Source organism: Panthera pardus, unplaced genomic scaffold, assembly GCF_024362965.1.
Source record: "Panthera pardus isolate Hobbes unplaced genomic scaffold, ASM2436296v1 HiC_scaffold_20, whole genome shotgun sequence".
Lineage (NCBI taxonomy): Eukaryota > Metazoa > Chordata > Mammalia > Carnivora > Felidae > Panthera > Panthera pardus.
In genome coordinates, this window is record NW_026526766.1 from 44,980,010 (window position 1) to 45,006,801 (window position 26,792).

General features: G+C 42.2%; 1 protein-coding gene across 5 annotated transcripts in view; it reads left to right on the forward strand.

Moving 5' to 3' along the window:
• The window catches only part of FOCAD (focadhesin), a 319,096-nt gene that overhangs the window by 16,352 nt on the left and 275,952 nt on the right, over positions 1 to 26,792 (forward strand). For 2 of the 5 annotated variants that reach the window (XM_053907983.1, XM_053907985.1), the window contains exons 2-4: positions 14,545 to 14,643; positions 17,847 to 17,921; positions 20,244 to 20,398. In XM_053907983.1, coding sequence (XP_053763958.1) covers positions 14,587 to 14,643; positions 17,847 to 17,921; positions 20,244 to 20,398 — 287 coding nt within the window. In that variant the 5' untranslated portion in view covers positions 14,545 to 14,586. Of the gene's footprint in view, positions 1 to 14,544; positions 14,644 to 17,846; positions 17,922 to 20,243; positions 20,474 to 26,792 lie in introns of those variants that run through there. The other 3 variants (XM_053907986.1, XM_053907987.1, XM_053907988.1) reach the window with 2 other exon arrangements.

The window sequence follows — 26,792 nt, forward strand, 5'->3', positions numbered from 1 at the left end:
TTCAGACCCTAAATGTGTTGGTAAGTGACTTCCGGTTGCTGTGTTAATTCGGAGATAAAGTCGTTTAGGGGCGCCTGGGTGGCTGAGACGGTTGAGCGTCTGTCCGATTCTTGATTTTGGTTCAGGTCATGATCTCAGGATTCGTGATCGAGGCCTGCGTCGGGCTCTGAGCTGAGTGCTCAGAGCGTGCTTGGGATTCTCTCTCTCTCTCTTTCTCTCTCTCCCCCCCCCCCCCCCCTCCCCGCCCCTGCTCCACCCACCCACCCACTCTCTCTCAAAATAAACAAACTTAAAAAAAAGAAGAAGAAAACTGTTCACAAATATGTTTTTCTACTTCTGGCTCCTATTAATTTATTTTGGTCTTCGTTTCGTGAGTCTAATTCGTGAGAAAGATACAGATTCTTCTGTATTTCTCACTTTCTGTTTTGGAAAGTTGCTCCGAAAGCAAAATAAACAACAGAATTCTGATTCTAACATTTTTTCTTTTTTTTTTTGGAGCGTATTGTGTATTAGCTACTGTGCTAAACACAGCAAGTCGAAAACCACTTTTACTAACTGCCCATTGCACCCCAGGCCCAGCAGTGGTGAGCAAGACACAGCTGTTTCTCTCAAGAAAACTCGAAAAGTCCAGGGGAATAACGCGGCAGGCTTGGTCAGAGAGGAGCCCTTCCTGTTCGACAGCCTTCTTCCCTAGTGTCTGAGCAGGTACAGCTGCGATCCCATGGCAGCTAGCCCCTTCAGAACGAGAAGGTCTTCTCCATCTTGAGGACGGATTACAGTCCTCACAGGGCTGGAAGGGACGTTAGAAATTGCCTGAGCCCAGCTCTGCATTTCAGCCTCTTCTTGTCCTTGCCTGGAAGGTGATGGCAAGGTGTAGTCCTCACCCTGTTTTCTGAGACGGCCGCGGGAACTGAGAAGGGACGTGGCGTGGCTTCTGTGTGATCTCTTTCTTCTGGACATTTCTTCCCGAACACTCCACCATGGTCGCAAACTCTGTGTTCTTACAAATGACCTCATCCATACGGAAATTTCTCTCTGTCTCACGGAGCTGTGTTTTGAACTGTCACATGATGGGGCCACCTGCCAGCCAAGCATTCCTTTGCGGAAGTGTGGCCGTCTGTGCCTGTGGGATAGTGTTTGAGCAATCGTTTGGGCAAAGGATTGCTTTCATCTGTTTCAATGAATATTTACCTATTTATTTAAAAATGGAAAATGGTTTTTTAATAAACTGTCTTGTGCTTGCTAAAAAAAAAAAAAAAGGGAAGTGTAAATATGGAAGTTTTGATATCACTGGTAAGAATCTGCATGGACCAGGGTGCCTGGGCGGCTTAGTCGGTTAAGCGTCCGACTTCGGTGCAGGTCATGATCTCACAGTTTGTGGGTTTGAGCCCTACATCGGGCCCTGTGCTGACAGCTCGGAGCTTGGAACCCGGAGCCTGCTTTGGATTCTGTGTCTGCCTCTCTCTCTCTGCCCCTTCCCTGCTCATGCTCTGTCTCTCAAAAATAAATAAACATTAAAAAAAAAAAAAAAAAAAGAATTTGCATGGACCTAATGAAAGATCCACACACTCATTGCCATGACAAGAGTAGCCAATCTTTGTTTTTGTTAGATGCTCACTGGACTTAAACTCAATGGTCAGTGATGAAATGAAAATGTAAAATCAAGAAATATACAGGATGAGGGTCGGTTTATATTGATCGTTTTTGTGTTTTGTGCTCTGCATGGGATGCCTCCGGTTTTTTTAAAGATTTTTTTTGAGGGCTCCTGGGTGGCTCAGTTGGTTGGGCATTCCGACTCCTGATTTCAGCTCAGGTGACCATCCCAGGATCGTGGGATTGACCCCTATGTCAGGCTTCACACACAGTGTGGAGCCTGCTTCAGATTCTCTCTCTCTCCCTCTGCCCCCACCCCTGTTTGCGTGTGCTCTCTCTCTCTCTCTAAAAAAAAAAAAAACAAAAAAAAAAACGAATAAAAGATTTTATTTTTGGGTGCCTGGGTGACTCAGTCGGTTGAGCGTCCGACTTCAGCTCAGGTTATGATCTCATGGTTCGTGAGTTCAAGCCCCGCGTCAGGCACTGTCTTCAGGGCCTGGAGCCTGCTTTGGATTCTGTGTCTCCCTCTCTCTCTGCTTCTCCCATGCTCACACTGTGTCTGTCTCTCTCTCAAAATAATAAACATTAAAAAAAATGATTTTATTTTAAAGCAATCGCCACACCCAGGGTGGATTGCAATATATACAAAGATACATAGCTGTTTGCATAGGCTGATGAACTACTTTGGGAACCCAGGTTTTTTGTTTTGTTTTGTTTTGTTTTAAAGAGACACTAGATTCTCTGGGATGCAGCAAGATGTAGTAGAAAAAACAAGGCGTTGGATTCAGACTAAGAATAATAATAGCCAACATTTTGAAAGTGTTCATTATGTGCCTGGTTGTGAGTAAAGTGCTTTAATGCATTATCTTAATTTGAAAAAAAACTCTGCATCAATTGTCCTTTATAGGGTAGCGGTTAAGAACGTGGACTTCGGAGACAGATTGCACGGTTCATATTTGTGCTCTGCTTACATAATTAGGCAATTAATTTTGACCTCTCTTTGCCTCACTTGGTTTTTCATATGAAAATGTGGATAATAATAGTAGTCCTGTCATGCAGTTATTTTGAATATCGGATGAGAGAAGACACATAAAGGGCTTCGACAGTGCCCGCCTGGCACATGGTAAAACTCAATATCCTGGCTATTAATACCACTGTATAACCTCAGGCAAGTTACTTCCTCTCTGAGATGTCGTTTTCTCATGTGGGAAGTGGGAGTTAATAATATCTACCTCAGAGTTACTGTGCAGACCCGATAGGATCAGTTTAAAAAAATTTTTTTTTTTGAATGTTATTTATTTTGAGACAGAGAGAGATGGAGCATGAGTAGGGGAGGGGCAGAGAGAGAGAGAGAGAGAGAGGGAGACACAGAATCTGCAGCAGGCTCCAGGCTCTGAGCTGTCAGCACAGAGCCTGATGCGGGGATTGAACCCATGAACCACGAGATCATGACCTGAGCTGAAGTCAGCTGCTCAACCAGCTGAGCCACCCAGGTGCCCCTGAGTGAATCTTTATTAAACAGGTACTTGTTATATGCTGGGGTCACAGTGGTCAAAAAGAGAGACCAGGTCCCTTCCTGCAAGAGTTTGCCATCCATCGCGGGGGTAGAAAGAGGCAGCGGAAATAAGTGAATGAATGATGACCATTTGAGATTGTGATAAAGCTGTGAAGGAGGTTGCTTCCCAGTGCACTATTGTCTTTTTAAAGTTTTATTTACTCTCTGGGGCACCTGGGTGGCTCAGTTGGTTGGGTGTCCAACTCTTGGTTTCAGTTCAGGTCCTGATCTTGGGGTTTCGTGGGTTTGTGCCCCGCGTTGGGCTCTGTGTGGGTAGTGCGGAGCCTGCTTGGGATTCTCTTGCCCTCTCTCTCGGCTCCTTCCCCGCTCACGCTGTGTCTCTCTCAAAATAAATAAATAATACTTCCAAAAAAATTTTTAAGTAATCTCTACACCCAGTGTGGGGCTTGAACTCATGACCTCAACTCAAAAGTTGTATGCTCTACTGACTGAGCCAGCCAGGTGCCCCCAGTGCCATATTTACTTTATTTCAGGGCTACATTGACTAGTTAACAGTGGGGAAATTTTCTATCTTCCTCTAAAATTCTTGTGCTTATTTGATCTTCAGCTTTCACCAGCACTAAGAATGCAGGTTAAAATAACTAAACTGTAACTATTGCATTCTACATGAATTTAGTAATTTGGCTTTCATGGAAAATAAGAACTGAGGTTGAATGGTCACTTTGCAGCAATCAAGAAAAATGTTGCTTTTTAACTTGTAATCAGTCTACACAATTCTTTTCAAGAGTAAGAGCTTTTATTTTGGTGTAAACTTTACCCGGGAGTCTAAATGGGAAAATTTTAATGGTTATGTTTCTCCTTAAAAATGGAAGAAGTTTTTGCATGGTTTAAAGGTAACTGCATCTATCTAGTTAAATTACATTGACCTGTTTCAATATTACTATTTCCATAAAGCGTTGGTAAAATGGCTAACAAAGGAATCTTTTCAAAAACATTTTTTTAAACAGTTTTATTTATTTTGGGGAGAGAGAGAGAGAGACAGAGCATGAGTAGAGGAGGGGCAGAGAGAGAGAGAGGGAGAGAGAATCTTAAGCAGCTCCTGAGCTGTCAGCACAGAGCCCGATGTGGGGCTCGAACCCACAAACTGCGAGATCATGATCTGAACCGAAGTCGGACGCTTAACCGACTGAGCCACCCAGGTGCCCCGGCTAACAAAGGAATCTTTTATCGTTTCTCAAATTTTCCTAGTTTGTTGCTCACTGCATCACACCTGTTAATGATGGATTTGTAATTTGGTTTCAGAAAGTCCTATCTTTGTTTCTAAAGCATGTGTTAGTATCTGAATAAATATTTTGGTGACTATTCAAAATCGCAAAAACACATGGTCTTGTGAAAAAAATTAGAAAATAGGAACAGGCAAAACCAAAAATCCCCCATAAGATATATTTTCCAGGCTTTTCCACATCCACCTGTGCTCAGACAATCTGGATTTGAATTTCAGCTTACTTTACGATCTTGAAAAACACCGATCTAACTTTTCTGTGCCTCGGTTTCTTCATCTGCAAAATGAGTACTTATCTCATAGGGTTATTGGAGGGTTAAATGAGTTAATATAGGTGAAGTGCATAGAATATTGCTTGGCCCTTAGTAAGAACCCCCTATGTGAGGTTTTAAAAATGTTTTTTCTTTTTTTTTTTTTAAAGAAACCACAGAAATTTAATTCTCACAGTTCCGGAGGCTGACCGTCTGAGATTAGGATGCCGGCATGGTGGGACCTTCTTCTTGGGTCATAGGCAGCAACTTCTCTCTGTGTCCTTATATGGTGGAAGACCTAAAAAACTTGTTATTATGGAAGTTTTCAAACATACCCAAAAATAGAATAGTAGTATGAACTCAAATGTACTCCTCTATTATGAGCATTTAGATAGACATTCTTGTTTTAATCTATCCCTCTCCCCCTTCCCCCAGGGTAAGTGGAATATTTGATAGAAAATCCTTAATGTCCTATCATTACCCCCTAAATACTTCAGCTTATACTATATTAATATTTGCTGTGAAGTAAATTATTTTAGAGAACCAGTGCACAGAATTAGGGTCATTTATTTTAAGTTTTATTTATTTAAGTGATCTCAACACCCAACATGGGCTCAAACTCAGGATCCTGAAATCAAGAGTCTCCTGCTTTTCTGACTGAGCCGGCCGGGGACCCCACAGAGTCATTTTTGAGGGGAGGAAATACAAGTAAAATACTTATAAAATATATTCTGTGGTGCTTTACCAAATTCTAGTTAACTGAATAATATTTGAAGTAAAATTATAAAAGTGGATATTTTAGCTGTTCAGATTAGACCTTTATTTGGAAGATCTTTAAAATGATTGGGTATCAGTTTTTATTATAAGTATACTGTAAAGATGATTTTGTATCAACATGAAGTATTTATCTCAAAAACGCACTGAGCAATTTGAGTATTCTTTTGGTGGAGCAAAAAATTTCAAAATTGTAATAGAAAAAATCATCTCATAAAAGAGCTAATTTGAAGACTTTGAAGGCTTAGATTGGATACTGTAAAAATTCTAGGTAAGTATATCTTTAGATTTTTTACATTTGATCTTAGCCAAAAGGCCGAGAAGCCTTTAGATTAAATTTTTTTAAATGTTTATTTATTATTTTTGAGAGAGAGAGAGAGAGAGAGAGAAGAGTGTGAGTGGGGGAGGGGCAGAGAGAGAGGGAGACACAGAGTTGGAAGCAGGCTCGAGACTCTGAGCTGTCAGCACAGAACCCAACGTGGGGCTCGAACTTGCAGACTGTGAGATGACCTGAGCTGAAGTTGATGCTTAACTGACTGAGCCACCCAGGTGCCCCAAGCCTTTAGATTTAAAAAAAAATCTTTAGGTTTTTTAAAAATAACTTTTTAATCTTTATTCTCATATATTTGTCACATAAATGCCTACACAGATATGACACTTAAAAAAAAAAGATTACTCAGGAATAATTAGGGAAAATGTAACAAAATCAGGCATTCCTCAAGGAAGTGGTTTTGTGTTTTACTTTAATGCCTGGTTCTCCTGGACAGCAGTCAGTTCTAACTTGGAATTTCCTGCCTTTGGTCTTATTTTAGACTCTCACTTCAAAATCTGTGAGTAAGTAGCATGTGATATAAACGGAGAAAGAACTAAATTGTAAAGGCAGGGATTTGATTGCAGTTTGATGTATTTTCGTAAATTGTAACCGGTGAGATCATCAGAAGCCGTAGCCACCTACATTTGCTCGGCACTTGAATTACAGACCCTGAAATTCCTGGGGCCTCGTACAGCCATGACCGGAACGTGCCGGTCATGCCTCGTGGTACTGATGGTCCAGGGATGCACTGAGCCACAAGGGGAGCACCCGCCCTCCCTTCTCACCTGAATCGCCAGCCTGATCAGCCTTTTTGGCAAGTTGCTTAACCTCTTTGACGTTCAGTTTCTTCATTTCTCTGGGGAAAAAGAAGTAAGGAAGGGAGCTGGTCTCAGGTCTACCGTGTTATTAAGGAAGTACGACCTACTGTAACAAAGAGATCCCCAAATGCGATGGTTCAAACAAAGTAGAAGATTCTTTCTTTCTCATGTAATAGTTGGAGTTTCAGGTATATAGTTCCGCTCTGTGCTGTCATTTAGGGATCTGGGTTCTTTCCATCCTGTTTTTTTCTATTTTTTTTTAAGTTTATTTATTTTGAGAGAGAGAGAGAGAGAGAGAGAGAGAGAGAGAGAGAGAGAGAGAGGGGGGCAATGAGAGATGGTGAGGGAGAGAATCCCAAGCAGGCTCCTCACTGTCAGCCCAGAGCCCGATGTGGGGCTTGAACTCACGAACCATGAGATCGTGACCTGAGCTGAAATCAAGAGTTGGATGCTTAACTGACTGAGCCACGCAGGTGCTCTGTCCTGTTGATTTGAGGCGGCAGGTGGCAGTTGGATTTCAAAGCTTTTGAAGCAAGAGCTGAAGCTAGGGTTGACTCTCTAGGAAGTATCAGGGTTTAATACTGGGTGACAAAATACAGTCCCAAGGCCAGATTCTAGACAGCATGTGTAAAAGCAGTTAGGGACCAACAAGTGGTAGATGAGAAGCTATGCAGGCAATTGACCTCAATAGTGGATAGCAAAGCAAGGTGCGTGGGTGAAAAGTACAGACGGTTTTTTTTTCCTTCTTTAAAAAGCAGGGCGAAGCAATTAGGAGGGATTGGAGTATACCCCTGAGCCACAGTCTTGACCAACTTGAAAGAGCGGCTCAAATATATTGATGGTGCCATCAGCTTTTGTCTATGCTGTTAAGAGTAACAAAAAATCGTCACATATATGGTTTAAATCCCCAGGGTGACAGTTCTGTAGCTTCATCTGAGGGAGAAAGAAACAATACATACATAACTGAGAGTTGGAATAGTCGCTAAAGACTTGGAAAGTCCTCCTAGATTTTGCGTCTCTGAAGCACAGGGTCCCTTTAATGTGAACGAAGTATATATTTTTATCAGTCTGCTAACGTAAACTGGCTTCAGGAGTGTACTTTCAGTAACCCTGATTTGACCTACATTGCTGCCGTGAGTCCTTCCCATAAAGGAATTTGGTAGTGAAGAGTGCTCAAAGTTGTCTTTCTCTGTGATCATCAGATCCCTCCAGCCCCCGCATCCCGTTCCCAACCACCCTACATAATCCCTCTGCCGGATTCCCGTAGCAAGTGTGAATATGATTAGATCTTTCATTTTCCAGATTGTGCATGCCATTTGAAGTTGGACGCTCAACACCTTTGCGTGATAGATGGTTGTATATGTTCGTATCCTAGAGAAACTATGGAGAGACTTGAAAACCTAAAGCGCTTTGTCTACCTGCTGCTCCTTTATTACCTCTAGAATGCAGTTGATAGATTTCTTTTCTAATTTTTTTATACTTTAAAAAAAAATATTTATTTGAGAGAGAGAGAGAGGGAGCCAGAGTGCGAGCTAGGGACGGGCAGAGAGAGAGGGAGACACAGACAGGCTCCAGGTGCCGAGCTGTCAGCGCAGAGCCCGATGTAGGGCTCACACGTAAACTCACGAACCGTGAGGTCATGACCCGAGCCGCAGTTGGGTGTTCAACCGACCCAGGTGCCCCTATAGATATATTTTCTTGGAAGTCTTCTGGTGCTGCTGGAACACCGTGGCAGATCAGGTGATAATTGCTTAAGTTAAGCAGATGCTTTGATTCGCTTGGAACTTGAAGGCCTTATTAAAAATTCACTTTCTGATTTAGATTTAGGGCCAAAAGGCACAATGACAGGTTGGAGATAAATCTTTTAAAAGCAAACACTTTTTTTGTCACATGTGGTTTATGGAGCATATTGTGAGTGGTTTCCTTTTAGTAAAGAGTGTCCCGGTAAGACGTAATGTATAAATTGTTTTCCTTAACGTATTAAATGCCCAAGGGAAGTTGAGATTAAAAGTAGGACCCAAGCTAGACTACCAGTGCTAAAGCAAGCATTACGTACTCCTGTTTTTTGAAATTCCCTAAGAGGATATGATGTTCTGATACCCGGAAAGGCCACATGGTTGTGATTAACCTTGAAATCCAAGTCTCTGGCAGATGAAAGACACTTGGAGCTTGCAGCCCAAGGATAGCAAATCAAGGATGATATCAAATCATAATGCAGCTTGGGTAGTGGTTTTTAGAATGGCTGGCAGCTGTTTATTAGGAAGGATCCGGTTGCCATAGATTTTAAAAATGTGTTCATTCTCGAGCGTTAGGGCTTCTTTTGTAAACTTTAGCTCTTTGTCATCTGTACTTAGGTAATCTTGATGAAACGGCCCTCTTTTACTCTGTCGGCCTGCCTCCTGGACACAAAGTCATTCTTTCTGTAAGGGTTGGCTTTTTCACTGCATAAGAAGCCATTAGCCTTACCAGCCGCTCATCGATCCCCAAAGCATTTTGGAATTTCACCATTCGGGGCCTGGATCAGAGAGGGTAACCACACATTTTCTTCTAGTTAGCTCTATGGCTGTTGACACGTGGGTAAGTCTATTCTGTGATATGTTTCTAAGCGTCTGCTGCTCTGGAGAGTCTAAGGTGTACTTTCTACTGAGTTGGAGCGTCAGAAAACTGTACTTGGATTCCATTAGCTGGGGCTGTTTTGCTGAATCACATGGTATGTTATCCCGATGGTTTTATCCAGGGTTTTCTTTAAGAAAGAAATAATAAAAAATTCCCTTTAGCTTACGTTATTGGCAGTGTTGCTTATTATATCACTCTGTAATCCCCAGATAAAGCCTCATGTGACAAATTTCCTTGAGGTAAGAAGTATGAAAAAGATTGTTTTCTTTGATAAAAGGTACTTTTCTGTCCATCTTTTACACAATGAAAGGTGTGTAAGTTACCTTATTTGTATATTTACTTGTGCCTGGGAGCACAGGGCCAAATCTGAATGTCAATTTTAGCAATTGTGTCAGTAAATTTTATAAATTCATTAAAAAAATTGTCATTATTTAAGCCAGGAGTCAGCAAACTGTGGCCCACTGTCCTGTTTTTGTAAATAAAATTTTATCATAGCACAGCTCTGGTCGATATGGCTGCTTTCAGGCTACAGTGGCAGATTTGAGTAGTTGCTATCTGACCCTTATATTTATTTATCTTTATAAGGTTTTCTTTATTTTTGAGAGTGAGAGTGTGAGTGGAGGAGGGACAGGGAGAGAGGGAGACAGAAGGTCTGAACTGGGCTCTGCGCTGACAGCGATAGGCTTGATGTGGGGTTTGAACTCACAAACCGTGAGATCGTGAACTGAGCTGATGCTGGACGCTCAACCAACTCGGCCACGCAGGCGCCCCACTACCTGACCCTTTAGAAAAGAATATTTCCAATCCTAATGCAATTAGTCACATGGTGGTGTTCGTCAGCCCAAATACTGCAAGAATATAAAACAAGGTGACTCTTATAAGATGTGGCTACTGGGGAGAGGCTTGACAGAAAAAGATGTGCTATGAAAGAAATTTCATCTTTAAATAGAGGGAACATATAGAGGAGGGTATTTTATGCAGGCAAGAACAGCATAAGGAAAATTCCTTAGGAATGAGCACGTGGGACTAATTTGAGAAGTGTTGTGGCCAGATCGGAATCAGACAACAGTGAGATTGAAGGTGACCAGGAGAAATGGTTGATGGAGGTCCTCAAAGCTCAGAATCCGAATTTGCATTGAGTGTGACAGGCTAGTGAGACCCCCGCTCTGAATTCTTCGCAGGGAAATGATGTGATGGAAATCACGTCGTAGGACAGTGAATCTGACAGCAGCGTAAGGGATGCGATCGTGCGTGGAGATCCCGAGACCAAGCAGTTAGTGAAGGAAGCCTAGCGTGAGGAACTGAGGCAAGGAGGGTAGAAATGGGGAGGAGAGGCAGGCTGTGAGGTGCTGGGAGGGAGGAAACCGACTCTGATTGAGTGGATGTAGAGGATGGTGGCAAAGAAACTCGTGAGAGGGAAACTGAGAAACGTGGGACCGAAATGGTAAACTTTTTTTTTTTTTCAACGTTTATTTATTTTTGAGAGAGAGAGAGAGAGAGAGAGAGTGAGCGAGCAGGGAGGGGCAGAGAGAGAAGACAGAGGATCCGAGGCGGGCTCCCGTGCTGACAGCAGAGAGCCTGATGGGGGGCTTGAACTCGCAAACCATGAGATCATGACCTGAGCCACAATCAGATGCTCAACCATCTAAGCCACGAAGGCACCTCATGATAAATGTTTTTGTGAGTAAAACATGTACTTTCTTTTTGAGATCTCTAGTCTCTAGCTTGCTTGCTTGCTTTATTTATTTATTTATTTATTTTAATTTTTTTTTTTAAGCTTTATTTTTGAGAGAGAGAGAGAGAGAGAGAAAGTGGGGGAGCAACAGAGAGAGAAGGAGACACAGGATCCAAAGCAGGCTCCAGGCTCTGAGCTGTCAGCACAGAGCTCAACGCAGGGCTCGAACTCACGATCCGTGAGTTCGTGACCTGAGCCAAAGTTGGACACTCAACCGACTGAGCCACCCAGGTGCCCATCTCTGGCTTTATTATTATTATTATTATTATTATTATTATTTTTTTTTTTTTTGTTATTTTATTTTATTTATTTTTTATTTTTTCCCAGTTGCTATCTTTGTAAGAGAAGGCAGGGAAGTATTTAGCTACATGACTGGGCTCTGGGAGTTTCCAGGAAGGAACAGAGCACAAGGAGCTTGGGAGCAGGAAGATGGGACGCAGGAAGTACAGTGGACAGAGGAGCAGGAGTCCGTGGAGCAGAGTTTCCCAGTGTTTATCCCAGGAAAGAAAGGCTGGCTGTGTAGATTGTTAATGGATATTTCTAGAAAAAAAGGGTGCCATGATCAGATAAGTTTGGTAAGCTCTGGGTGAAGCAAAGTTTATCAGACTTCTTGCTTTAGAAATTCCAAGATTCTATAATTAATGTGTATCATCATTTATATCTTCAACTAAGATCTGTCTCTCCAGTTACAGATTCATGTATCCAACTTTCTACCCACCATCTCCATTTGTATATCTGTTAGACACCTGAAACTTACCTGTTCAGAATGAAACTCCCAGTCTTTGCCCACAAAACTTGTTTCCCTATGTCAGTTGATGGCGACTCCATCTTTTCCTTTAGTAAAAAAAAATGCCATGGTAAGTGATGTATACATTTTTTGCCCTAAATTTTGCTTTTTTTTTCTTTTGAGAGAGGGAGAGGGTGCAAGTGAGTGAGGAGCAGAGAGAGAGAGAGAGCGAGAGGAGAGAGAGAATCCCATGAAGGGTAAAGAGAGGGGGAGAGAGAGAGAGACAGAGCATGCAAATGAGCGAGGGTCAAAGAAAGAGAGAGAATGGGGCTCACCCAAAGCAGGGCTCGTGCTCACCCGATGCGGGGCTCGAACTCACCAACCGTGAGATCATGACGTGAGCCGAAGTCCGATGCTTAATGATTGAGCCACCCAGGCGCCCTAAATTGTTTGGTTTAATGTATAAAATGCCCAAAGAAATGGAGATTAAAATTAAAGGTGCTCAGATCAAAAACTTTGGAGTCCTCTCTGAACCTTTCCTCTATATTCTCATCCAATCATTAGCCACAGCCACGTTGCTCTCCCTTCAATTATATCTCGAATCTGAGCATTTCTTATTTTAAGTGATTCTGTTAAAATCTAACCACTTTTTCCCTGTAGTACCTTCCTGTTTCACTCAGGATAGATACATCTGTCCTACTGGTGATCTACCAGACCTCTTCTGATCTGTCTACTCATTGGCTTTCTGATTTCCTGTTCTCTTCTGCCGTCATCCACTCCTGACTCCTTTCTTTGCTCTTTCTAGACCAAACCTTAAGCACTTTATGGGCTTTGGGCTTTTGCACTCACTGTTCACTGTGCCTGTGACACTCTTCCCCCAGACATCTGTATGGGTTACTCACTGAATGTCAGACTCTCTAGATGGGACTGGCCCTGACTACCATATTTATTTTTTATTTTTTTAATTAAAAAAATTTTTTTTAATGTTATTTATTTTTGAAGGAGAGAAAGACAGAGCATGAGCAGGGGAGGGGCAGAGAGAGAGAGACACACACAGAATCCAAAGCAGGCTCCAGGCTCCGAGCTGTCAGCACAGAGCCGGATGTGGGGCTCGGGCTCCTTAACCCTGAGATCATGACCTGAGCTGAAGTCGGAGGCTTAACCCGCTGAACCACCCAGGTGCTCCTCTGACTGCCGTATTTAAAATAGAAAGTATTTCTGTAATATTCCAAGCTCCATGAGTATAGGGATTTTTGTCTGTTTTGTTTCCCATGGTCACCAAAGCACCCAGAACAGTGCCTGACACCAAATAGACAGTCACCTAATAAGTACTTGTTACATGAGTGAATGAAAATCCAAGGTGGGAATATATATGTTCCTTACAAAATCTTTTCAAAGTTTATTTATTTGGAGAGAGAGGGAGAGTTCGTACAGGTCGGGGAGAGGCAGGGAGAGGGAGAGAGAATCCCAGGCGGGCTCCCCACCGTCAGCTCAGAGCCCAACATGGGGCTCGATCTCATGAACCTGTGAGATCACAACCTGAGCTGAAACCGAGTCAGATGCTTAACCCCTCACTTAAACGCCCAAGCCAGGCACCCCTACAAAATCCTTTTTTTTTTTTTTTTAACCCTCTTGGCATACCCTGTGTTTCTCAGGGACACACTTTGGGGAATTCTGTTCTGATATCTTACAGAATTCAAACGAGCAGAAAATTCCAAGAAAGAGGAGACAGACACATCTGGAAGTCGAAGAAATTTTGAGCTGAGTGAAACTAATGGATAGATTTTGATAGGGGGCATAATTTGCAGTCTGAGAATAAGCTGTTTCAGTGCTGTGAAATGTCTAATTCAAGGGAGTTAAGTTGGACCTAGATGTTGAAGAAGAAGGCTAGGATAAACGATCCCTTCAGAGAATTTAGCCTTGGAAAAAGGGGACGAAAGTAGTTACAGCCACGGGTTCAACACAAGGCGCCGACGTTTGTGAGACCAGCAGAGCTTGGTTTGATGGCCTGTTATTTTTGTAAGGTAATCTGGAGTACCTGCATTAAAATTTTTTTTTAATTTTTAATTATTATTTTTAGTTATATTGTAATAAATAGGTGAGCTAAAGCAATTTATTTTTCAAAGTAGTGTAATTTGGTGGGTTTAGTGCTGCATGGACTGGATAAATTGAGATCCTTAGGAAATCCTGTCAATAGTTTCACCACCTTGCCCTCCTGCATCTTTTTTTGTATGCTTGAAAACTATTTTGTCTTTTTCTTTTCTCTCCTCTCCTCCCCCTTCTTTCCTTTTTTCCTTCTTTTTTTTTTTTTTTTGACAGCCCAGTAGGAATGAGAGGTGTGATGTAAATATTAAAAGTTGGTGCTAATTGCTTGCTCTTTTAGCAGACGAGCAGTCTGTTTCATGGTGTGAGTTTCTGGGTCATTTCTATACTTCCTGCGAAAAGCTCACTTAGGCATTACACTTGTCACTAGCGGTTGGATTAGTGCTTAAATGAAAGCTTGTGGTACAGTTTAAACAGTTTTGGGGAAGTTCGAGTCTTTCTCCCTTGGAAGTTTTGATCCATGAAAGAGTTTCTATTTCAAACATGTGGTTGAACTTTTAAAGTCACGTTATTTGGGCTCGAGCTTTTGGAGTTTTTGTTTGTTTGTGTGTTTGTTTCCATAGTGCGAATTAATCTGTTTCAGGATTAGCTTTAATGGGAAAAACCAAGAGCGGTTGAGCATTATTGTTTACTTATCAATCGTGGCATTTGTGGACTGAAGTCGTTGGTATGATTGTATGGCAACAATTACTCTGCAGAGCCCTATGCTTTATTTCCATTGTTGTCTTTGAAACAAATTGCTTTCATGTTATGTGAGGAGTAATTGCTTTGAACTCCTTTTCTGGACTAACAAGTATTCTTTTGTTTTGATTACAGAGTCTGCATGTATACCTGTAAGAGAATCTGAGAGAATAAAAAATGTCAGATGATATCAGGAAAAGGTTTGAATTTCCAAATTCTCTTATCCAATCACAGGTAATTTTTATTTATTTAATTATTTTTGCTTCATGGTAACAACTGAACCTTGCTGGTGGATTGTTGATAGAACTTTATCTTTTTAACATTAAATATTTTACTCCATATGTGGGGATAATTATTATTTTATTAACTTTTATGTAAGTTAATTTGAAAATTTATATTGAGGGGCACCTGGCTGACTCCGTTGGTGGAGCACGTGACTCTTGATCTCGGGGTCACGAGTTCAGAACCCACGTTGGATGTAGAGATTACGTTAAAAAAAGAAAATGAGGGGGCACCTGGGTGGTTCAGTCGGTTGAGTGTCCGACTTCGGTTCAGGTCATGATCTTGCAGTTTGTGGGTACAAGCCCCGCTTTGGGCTCTGTGCTGACAGCTTGGAGCCTGGAGCCTGCTTCGGATTCTGTGTCTCTCTCTGCCCTTCCCCCACTCACACTCCGTCTGTCTGTCTCTCTCTCTCTTGCTCTCAAAAATAAACATTAAAAAAATAAAATAATGGAATAAAATAAAAATTTGCGTGTGATGTAGGAGGGTAAATATTTGAAACTGACCAATCTCAGCTTCTATTTATTTCATACTTTTCCTATTAGACCTAATAAAACTTGGATTAACTAGGAGGCCCCTGAATCTGTATTATTTATTTATTTATTTATTTATTTATTTATTTATTTATTTATTTTAGTCTATAATTAATTTTTGGGAATAGAAGCAAATGACTATGCATCCACAGAGTATGAGAGATTAAGATTTGAAATGGTATATTTTACCCCTGGACGGCAATTAAGAATAAGAGATTTTGATAGGTAGTGACGTTCAGTAAGTAAAATACCTTGGAGGAACAAACTTGATGTATGTACTAACGTAGGCAGGGGCTGGTGACAATGTATTTTAGAGAGCTTTTCAGTTATTAGGGCTAAAACAAAAGTGGTTTTCTGGTCAGCCTTCCCCTAACCAGAAGCATTCTGGTTAGTCAAGATACCATAATAGCTTACTGTTTTTTCTTGTGAGAGCGAAGCCAAGGGGCCAGCAGAAGCCTGCCCGAAGACTGGAAGACACCCAGCGTCTGGGCTGCTTTCGACACTTAACTCCGGAGATGCCTGCTGTGGGAATTGACTTAGCTGGGTAGTGGGGAACCCTTCCATGAGGAGTAGAACACTCCTTATGCAAGATTCCCTTCTACCTGACTGGGTTGGAATCCTATCCTGTGCAGCACAGGTCCTTACCATGAAGAGGAAGATGAAGGCGTGGAGGATACCGTCCACAGTTTTTTGTTTCTCCGTGCCTGCAGCCCCTTCATTAGCATAGATAACCGAGAACATTACTGTTACGTTAACTGCAAAGTGCACGTGTATTGTTTCACCGAGGATGTCTCTTTATTCTATTATGGAAAACTTACGTAGCAGTATAGGGTCATTTATCCCTATTTTGTACTTTAAAATTTTGTTACTTCAAAATCAATTTAGCCTCTGTTCTCTGATTTGTTGGAAAGATACATAGAAAGGCAAGAGGAAGAAGCTGAACTTGGTGGGCAGTGGGGGAATGTTTGTCAGGAAGCTGATATTCTTCTAGTCTTTTCTAAGTGTGAACGGTGGCTTTTTTTTTTTTAATTTAATTTAATTTTTTTTTTGGTCTCTGTTGTGTTTCACATTCATTTTATTTGGTTCTTGCAATTGTGCCCTGTTCTCTGTGAATACTTCTTATTGTTCTTTTGTAACCACTGCTCAGTGTTAGCACCATATTTCATTGATTCACACACATCTTTTCACATTTTAACGTCTTTGAAAATGGGTTGCATCTAGTAATTCGTGGCAGCAGTTGTTACACAGTTGGTGTGGCTTGCACAATTGTGAACTTGGCCACGATTTTCTAAATGAGTCTGAAAGGGCTCTTCCGTTAATAGAAAATCACAATTCTACATTATAAGGAGCATTATATAACATAGGTTTAATTGGCAGCCTTTTTTCCTTAGTGGTTCATAAAATAATGGTGCATCTTGCAGTTGATGGCCAGTTACAGTCAATGAAATATGGTATATTTTGTAAATGGGCACCAAAACTGTTCACTGGTCTTCAGTTCTTGTTACTATTCCTTTCACTGGGAGGTAAGAGACAGTTAATTGATCTTAAACTTAATATTCATGTAAATGAGTGATTTATATTGCAAAACTGAGATCATCATGCGCTGAGGTCTTAAAGGATTTCCGATGTGTGAAATACAGAAAAGAAACAAAGGAGTGGGTGCTGTGTTTTTCTGCGAGCTTTTCCGGAGACTTAAGTGAGTGCGAGGCTGACAGGGATTCACAGGTGTATCATATGTTGGTCCAAGTGCAGGGTCAACACTTGGCTGGAGTTGGAAAGGTATTTCCCAGCCCGTGCACAGGGTGGCTGTCCTTGCTGCCAGCCCCCCAGCTCTAAGACGGCGGTGCTGGGTGGGGCCAAAGAACTAGAATGGAGTTGCGGTGGTAGGAAAGAATGATATTTATGTACTTAAGTCATCATCCCTCCTATAAAAGTCTTAGATTTAATTTCGGGCTTTTTGACCAAAGCAGGATATGGGAAAGTTTCAGAGATTCATGAGGCCAAAAGCTTATTAAAGGGCTGAAACCTCTGAGAAAAATAAGAAAGAAATTAAATCACAGAGCCTAAGCGGGAGAGAACGGCGGCTGCAGTGGGGGGGGGGGGTGGTGGTGGTGGGGGGGAGACCTGTTGGTTCCCATCGGCGGCGTGGGCCACGGTCATCAAGAGGGGGAGGGGTTTTCTCCATCTTCATTAAGGGCATGATGAAGCACGATGGATTTCATGTAGATGCAAAAATGATTTCAAAAGCTGTGGAGTTTCTCATTTGTCTCCTGGTTTAAGGGGATGAAGCGATCTCGCGTGACCTTTTAATACTAAGTGACAGCAATGTGAACTGAGAACCTGGCAATTTTCTTAACATCTGTGAACTGTAGTTTGCTTATTGGGATCAAAAGGCTTCCCTTGAGAGTTGTTAGGAAGATGAGAAATCATGCCCGTAGAATTGCCTAATTCAGTGCCTTGCGCAGATCACGCACTCAAACGAATGGGACTTGCCTGCCTGGCGCACGCGTATTCCTATCAGCTAGTATCGATATGAGTTACCTTCAAAGGCACTAATTGGAGAGAACCTCTCACACAATGTATTTACTGATTATTTATGTATTCATTTATTTATTTATTTTTAAGGCTGTGGGTCATCTCATTGCTGCCGTCCTAAAGGAAAGTGGTTTTTCAGAAAAGATCCACCAATCCACAGACCAGGTCTGTATTCAACCTCGTGCTCGAGTTCTATGTGGATACTGCTGCCAGCCGCACATACGCACTTCTTTTGTTTCTCCTGGAGTTCAGGTCACTGTAGAAATGAGACGTTCCTTGCCTTGGTGGTTGGTTTTTTTTTTTTTTTTTTTTTTGGTTTGCCATGTTCTTCTTCCAAATGCTTGACAATTAAAAAATTTGTTACGACAGACTCCGGGAATGAGATGTGGAGTGGGGGGTGGGGGGGGAGGGGGTGAAGGGGAGTAGTCTGGTGACTGTTAGGGAAAAATAACCCCGGGTGAAATGAGGGTAGACATGGCCTTGGAGAATGCTGGTAGGATTACCTCTGAGGGCATATTTTTGTTTACCAGAGCAAGTGAATATAGAGGGGATCAATTTGGATGTGGGCGAATTCTTGTACTTTACGGTGGCCCAAGAAGGAGTTCTGCGTGGGAAAGGTCGGGCATCGGTACTTGGAGCTGAAGGATGCATGTCCGTACCATGCATAGGACAGGGGAATGCTGAGAGAGGAAGCCATGCTGAGCTTATACCGAGCTATATAGCACTTGGGTTTTGGTCACCTGGTGTTGTGTATTTCGACCTGCCCGGTTGGAAACTCCACTTAAGTAGGTGCTCTAAGGTAAACTCCGTGGAAAATACCGGTGACGGAAATAGGACAATGTTTCTCACAACTGAAATACGTTGATTTATTTTCTCGCACGTGGCTTTCTCCACCCCCCCCCCCCCCCCCCCCCCCCCCCCCGCCACATTGCCTTTGATCAGCTATTCCAGGTTACCCCTCTCTATAGCTTCCGCTGCCATGTCGAAATAAGCATAGAGGCAAACTTCTCTAATTGGCATTTGTCTGGCATTTGTGTGTAGTCCCACAAATTAGGTTTCCTGAGAACCCTGATCTTAATCCTGCCGATAATCGCGTTATGTACTCTGAGGTGATCTAGTGGTTTTACTTAAACGGCCAGGATTTATTGAATGTCAGATGCCTGTAACTAACTGTTTTCTCTTCTGTTAATAAATGAATGCTTACTTCCACGAGGGCATAGTATTACCTGAGGCGATGGTTTTTTATTCACTGATTTCGTTTTTGTGGCTTCTAATGGAGTAATGACATTTAGAACCCTTTGGTACTGGCTGTACAGGCGAATAAAATTTCCTTCTGAATAAAAGAAATGGAATATAAATATTTCTTTCCTGCTGTGACTATTAAAGAAATATAAATATTTCTTTCCTGCTGTTAGAGTGGGATCCTAAGACTGAAAAGGCTCCCAAAGCCAGCCACAGTGGGAAAGTGGGCACAATATGATGTTGATTTTCATTTTTTTAGTTATTCTGTGGGAGCTGAGGATCTGAATTTTTTTTTTCTCAGATTATACACTTTTCTAATAAGTTCTGTCCGAAGGCGGGAAAAATAACTTCATTATGTGTTCTTTAAATACATTAAAAAACAAAAACAGAAACAACACCTCAAACCGCATGTAACTCTAAATGGACTTAACCTACATTCAAATGTGGATTCATCATGAGTAGTGAACCCCCTGGGGGTTGTTGGGTGGTGGGTTCCTGAGAAAGCTGTGAAAGCTAGAGTCTCTGCTTTTATAGGATTTTTCAGAATAAAGCACTTACATTGACTTCTGTGCCCTTCTGGTGCTTTTCTGTCAAAGATGACAGGTTCATAGTGTGCGGGGGCAAAAAGTCCCTTTCTTTCCTGACCAAAACGGTCTTCTCGGCTTCTGTTGGTCGCCGTGGGTGGGGCAACTTGGGGGTATCCTGTTTTACCTCACTGCCTTCCCTCTGGGCCCACGTTAGACTTGAGTAAGTTGGGGCAAGGACATCGTTGGGGCGGGGTGGGGTGCATGGAGATGGTAGAGTCTGGTGGTAGGAGAGCAGAAACACGTTCTGAAAATGTCACTGCACGTAGGGCTTGAAGGTATGATTTGGAGCGCAGCGCAGACTAACTGCTGGACTGACATGGATGGTGGCTGGTCAGAGGGGTTGGTTAGAGCCCGGCGCCAGAGTCCAGTCTTCGTTTTGATCTCCTGTTGGGTTTGTCGTGTTGCTCAGACCCAAGTCATACGGCTGAGTGCAGCCGCCTTAGTTTGCACCAGGTGAGAGCGAGCTGCTCTCTCCGAACGCATCCATTATCTCTCCTGGGGAGCTGACTTGAGTTTATTCTACAAATGGTGGGACAAGAGCACCGTCTTTGTCGAGGGAAGGTAGCCTGCTGGGAACAAATTCGACGAACGGCGGGGGGTATTCTGTATGCTTTTGGCGCTCGTTGCAAGTGTCTTCTAATCACTGGTTTGATTTCAGACTCCGGCTTTGAACTTGCTGTGGGAGAAGTGTTGCGGTGATAATGCGGTGGTTCGAACGGCCTGCTGCGAGGCTCTGGTGGCACTCGTCGCCCAGGATCACGCAGAGTTCAGCTATGTGCTCAATGGGATACTCAACCTGATTCCGTCGACCAGGTCGTCTTTCCTTCCCGTTTGATCAGCGAAACACTTACATTTTTAGAAAACAGATTCACGAATTTGCCATTAAAGGTCCACATTCACCCTACTTGCCAGTTGATTTTCTTTCCCTTCAAATGTCATGCCGTTGATATTTCGTAGGCGCTGATTTAAACTCTATAGTTGTGGAATTTGTGGTCAGTTGCTGTCTGTAAGTTTCAGGGCTCTGCTTAAATGTGTCATTGCTTTAAAAAAAATTTTTTTTTAATGTTTTATTTTTGAGAGAGAGAGAGAGAGAGAGCGTGAGCAGGGGAGGGGCAGAGAGAGAGGGGGGCAGAGGATCTGAAGTGGGCTCTGTGCTGACAGCAGAGAGCCTGGCGTGAGGCTTGAACTCATGGATTGTGAGGGGCGCCTGGGTGGCCCAGTCGGTTGAGCATCCGATTTCAGCTCAGGTCATGATCTCGCGGTCCGTGAGTTCGAGCCCCGCGTCGGGCTCTGGGCTGATGGCTCGGAGCCTGGAGCCTGCTTCCGATTCTGTGTCTCCCTCTCTCTCTGCTCCTCCCCCGTTCATGCTCTGTCTCTCTCTCTGTCTCAAAAATAAATAAACGTTAAAAAAAAAACAAAACGTTAAAAAAAACCCCAGAAATCATGGATTGTGAGATCATGACCCAAGCCGAAGTTGGACGCTTAATTGACTGAGCCACCCAGGTGCCCCTGTCACTGCTCTTTTTTTTTTTTCTTAAATGAAGAAAATAGCTAAGTAGTTTATAATTCACGAGTGCAGTGCAAATTCTTGACTTACATTAAGCAAGTAGGTTGCCCATAAGCAATACTACTCCCACGGTGGTAAAGTTTATATATTATTGGTAATATTTGGTCAGACTTTGGCTTTAGTACGTGAATTAGAAAATAATAGCACTGGGGCACCTGGCCGGCTCAGTTGTAAGAGCATGCAACTCTTGATCTTGGGGTCATGAATTCAAGCCCCACATCGGGGGTAGAGATTACTAAAAATATAAATAAAACTTGAAAAAGAAATAACAGCACGAATTTTTAAAAAAAGTATTTTGTGATTTAGACGTGTTTCCTCTGATTATCTCAAGTAAAGCATGTTTGGTGTTTTGAATTTTTGCTATGACTGTATTTATTTATTTATTTTTTTAAGTTTATTTATTTATTTTGGGAGAGAGAGAGAGCGAGAGAGAGCCACAATGTGTGCACAAGCACACGCACAGGTGCAAGCAGGGGAGGAGCGGAGAGAGGGGGAGAGAGAGTCCCAACCAGGCTCCACGCCGTTAGCCGCAGAGCCTGGCCCGGGACTTGAACTCATGAACCGTGAGATCATGACCAGAGCCGAAGTCAAGAGTCAGATGCTTAGCTGACTGAGCCACCCAGGTGCCCCTAGTGTGACTATATATTTATAGACTGACACTAATGGAGTCGCAAGTATTGAAAGGGGCATACACCGTTCTGAGGTGGTCAAACAGGACCGTGTTGGGACCACATCATGGAAGTGAGCATCTCTCGCGGCACATTCCCTGAAAATGAGATGCCCCTCTTTGCTTCAAGAAATGATCTTCATCTGGATGTCTGCAGTTCTGCCTACTTTAAATCACTGGGGCGTCTGCTCCCTTCTCTTAGTTCTTACCCAGCCTCTCCCCTCCCTCTCTGTGGGGCTGCTTGTTCTCCCTGTCGTCCTCCGATGTGAAGGCTGAGTAACCTCTGGCCCTTTAACTTTGCTTCACAAATCTTATTTTGTTCCCTTAGATCCTCTCTTGGTATCTTTTTGGAACCTTGCGTTTTCCTTCTTTGCCTTTCCTTCTTTCTTTTTCTTTATAGCGTGCCGCCTGTAGTTAGCAGTCCAAACTCTTCTGAGTGCTCTACATGCCCTTGCCCAAACTAGGGCCAGCCTTCTGTTCAGCCTGCGTGTCCTGCCACGAGCACTCCTCTCCCGCCACACACAGGCCTTCCCTATTCCCTATTCTTGAGCTTCTGCGTGAATGGAAAGGTTTCTTCCCGTTTTCCTTCTGATATCATGCCCTTCATGCCTCAAGGTTCAGTCCAGGCGTCCCTTCTCCTGCCTAGATACCTTCTCTCTTCCCAGCTGGGCTACTTGTTCTTCCGTAGTATATATATTTTTAAACCTGTATTTGTATGCTTAGCACATTTTTTGACAGTTATTAGATGATCATATATTTCGGAATAAGTAAGAATTTGATCGTGGCTAAAAATGTAATGATTTTCTGTCTTTTTCCTCGTGTGAATGCTCACACACGCGCACCTACACATACCCTTCAAAAAGGAGTTAAAAAAATTTTTTTTAATGTTTTTATTTATTTTTGAGACAGAGAGAGACAGAGCATGAGCAGGGGAGGGGCAGAGAGAGAGGGAGACACAGAATCGGAAGCAGGCTCCAGGCTCCGAGCTGTCAGCACAGAGCCCGATGCGGGGCTCGAACTCACGGAGTGTGAGATCATGACCTGAGCCGAAGTCGGACGCTCAACCGACTGAGCCCCCCAGGTACCCCTAAAAAAGGAGTTTTGAGGAGACTTTTAAAATGTCAAGTTTTGGGGCACCTGGGGGGCTCAGTCGGTTGAGCGTTCGACTTGGGCTCAGGTCATGTTCTCCCGGTTTGTGAGTTCAAGCCCCACGTTGGGCTCTCTGCTCTCAGCACAGAGCCCGCTTCTGATCCTCTGTCTCCCTCTCTCTCTCTGCTCCTCCCTCGCTTGCACTCTCTCAAAAATAAATAAAACATCAGGAATTTTTTTTTAAGTTTTAATCTGTCTCTCTTTTAACTTACTGGTTGATCTTAAGCAAGCCACCTAGATTTTGCCTTATGCTTTTTTTCAGATGCAGGTAATGGTGTTTGTTTCCCCCTAAGTAGTTTTCAAGAGCCTTAAAATTCATAAACATAAAATCTGCTTGCACTGTGTAGTTGTACTGTTTATATTCAAAAGTAAGTTACTAGCAGCTAAGGGGCCAGAGTGATGTCTCTGTTTACATAAGGGAGAATTAGAGCAGGTTAGATTATACCTTTTTTTTTTTTTTTTTCTATTAAGATTATGTTTGTAAGTGATCTCTTCACCCAGCATGGGGCTTGAACTTACAACCCTGAGATCAAGAGTTGCATGCTTTACTGACTGAGCCAGCCAGGTGCCCCTGGAGATCATTTTTTTTTTTAATGTTTATTCATTTTTAAGAGAGACAGAGTGTGAGTGGGAGAGGGGCAGAGGGAGAGGGAGACACAGAATCCGAAGCAGGCTCCAGGCTCTGAGCTGTCAGCACAGAGCCCAATGCAGGGCTTGAACTCACGAACTGCAAGATCATGACCTGCGCCAAAGTTGGCCGCTTAACCGACTGAGCCACCCAGGTGCCCCTGGAGATGATTCTTTAACAAAAATAAAGTGCTTTCTAATTTTTCCAGCTGCATAGTATTCCGTTGTATGAATGTGCCATAATTTGCCAATTCCCCATTGTCAATTATTATTATTATTATTATTTTTGCAATTACAGGCAACGCTTTAGTGAGTAATCTTATACATAAAGGTGTCCATTAGTTTTCAAGGGTCTTGGGAAATATGGTCAAGATATAGAAGAAAGCCTTGCATTTTACAGTAAGCAAATTTAGGAATCTTAACAATTGAAAGATCCTGGGGAAACATTTTTTTTCTTCAAAGTTTCTTATCTGAGAATGTTCCTGTCTAACTTATCAGCCACAAAGAGAAGTGAACAGGGTAGACCCTGAAGCTACCCGATTTAATTTTGGAATCAATTTGGTGATGAAATGTGTTATATAAGTGCTATTTTTTTTTTATTGTTGCCAGTAGAGATGATAATTATTTTTCAAGAATTTTTTCATTTATTTCAAGTAGCAGAGCTTTGTGGCTTGTAGTGATTACAAAGACTATACTTTGCATTGTTTATGTCTTAAAAAAAAAACAACAAAATGGGAAGCAAATTTAAGAAATTAAATTTAATTTAATTAAAAACAGGAGACCGAAACAGCCTCTGCCTTCAAATGCTGTTCCAGGAATTTTCTGACACAGAAAACCATCTTTTTGCTGTGCAAATGGAAGCAAAAGAAAACTGGGGCACTGGTACTTACATGGCACAAAATAGACTTTAAAATAAAGACTATAACAAGAAACAGAGAAGAACACTATATAATGATAAAGGAGACAATCCAGCAGGAGGATATAACAATTATAAATATTTATGCACCCAACACGGCAGCACCTAAATATATAAAGCAACTATTAATAGACATAAAGGACTGTAACACCCCACTTACAACATTGGACAGGTCGTCCAGACAGAAAATCAACAAGGGAAACAGTGGTTTTAAATGACACATTGGACCAGACGGACCTAATGGATGTATCTAGAACATTCCATCCAAAAACAGCGGAATACACATTCTTTTCAAGTGCACATGGAACATTTTCCTGAGTAGATGCCATGTTAGGCCACAAAACAAATCTCCGTGAATTAAAGATTAAAATCCTGTCCTGCATCTTTCCTGACCACAACAGTACAAAACTGGAAATAACAAACAAACAAACAAACATACCCAAACCTAAAAAACGCCACCATCTTTATCTTTGGGATCTAAAAGCAGGAATGACTTTGTCATTTCCCTGTGCTTCTTGGCTGAGACATTTTGGATCTTCAGTTTCCGGTATTTAAATGTCTACTTGTTTCTGGATTGCTCTTCTTAAATAGAGGTTTATCAGAATCTAGAGGCACCCTGGGAACAGTGCCCCTCAGTAATTGCTCGGCTTTGATGTAGAACAATAATTCTACAATGTTATCTTTTCTTTTTGCCTACTTGCCAGGCTGGCAGCCTTTAGGAACTGAGAGAGAGATTCAGAGAGGGAGTAAGTGAGGCAGAGGAAGAAGCAGCCTTCTATCGAATAGATATTTTAGAGAATGTAGCTTCTGGAGCTTTCTCAGCATTGCAGTGAATGTTGAAATCTGCAAGGAAAGATGGAAGGAAAAGTCAGTGAGGTCATCGCTCCCCGCCTTCTAACCTGCTCCTGGGCCCTTTGCAAGACTCGTCTGTAAAATTCTCTCGGAACATGTATGGAAACCCTCCCTGCTCCCTCCACCAATTCAACCTGCAATTTGAGAAACATTGGTCTAGAGCCTGCTCCATTGTATAGTCTAACTTTGAAAAAGCCTTGACGTTTGTCAAACTCTGGTTGTCTAAATTTTAGGGAGTGGCTGGGAAAGCGTCTGGCTCTATTTGAGAGACTGTTTCCTTCAAAGGAATAGTTTGATGTCTAAGAGTGTTCTCGGTTCAAAGCTGAGGCAACATGAAACACTTGTAAACTGAACTAGTTTTTATAGCTTCTGTAAACAAAGAAATGGATTTAAGAGGTCTAAAATGTTCTTTTAATCAGTAAGGAAATTTGGAAAAAAAATTATTCCCTAGTGAGGGTGAAGGAAAGAAGGGGGACCACAAAGGAAGCGCAGTAAGGAAATCATTATCACCAGTTAGATGTGAATTTTGAAATTAAACAAAACTGAAATTAAAGTGAATGATACATGGTAGCACGTGCTTTTCTTGTCTCTTAAGGCACTGCTTGTTTTCAGTTTCGATTGTTTTCGGGTTTGTTTGTTTTTGTTTTTACATTGAATTTATCCTGAGATAAAGATTCTCAAAGCAAGGAGTTTTTCCATTTTTCTGTTCTTAGGTCCCTCCCTTCCTCCCTTAACTGCGCCCGCTTCTAGAAAGCTCATGCAGCCATTGTCATAGTTGCTTAGTAACGGGACTGTGCATAAAAACTGTATTCTCCTGTGGAACCAGGTATTCAGTTTTTGATATTGAGATGTCACGACAGCCCGTAATTTCAGTTCAGCTGCTTCCCCAACCCCTTCCTTCTTTTAAAAACGTGTTTGGTAGGATGGTTATGCTCTAGATAAACTAGGCTAGCCTTTGATTTATGTGCCTTTTGTGCTTTTAAATGGGCAGACACCTGCAGTTTATGTATTTCGGGAAAATAAAGTGCGCTAAGGTATGAGAGATTAAAGTCTGTTTTCTGAGATCCCGAAAGCAAAGTCTACTTTTTCAGTGAAATCTTGCATAGAATATTAAAAATGCCCACGGTGGTCCTGAGTAAAGGTGATGGATTCAGTGAGTCTTTGATCATGGATTGATGAAGGTCCAAACTGGTTAGAAATGATTCTGAGAACTATTGGGAGTATTGAGGGTAATTTAATGAGAGAAATTCTCGTCTCTCAGGGTCTTCTCTTTTATTGATGACTCTGTTCCTTGGGAAACTTAATTGTCTTGTGCTTTTGTAGGAAATAGCTAGCAACTGAGGACACACGGTATTCATCTCTTGTGTTATTGAAGCGTTTCCGTACTATTTAGCGCCTTTGTTTTTATTTTATTTGGCAGGAGAAGAAG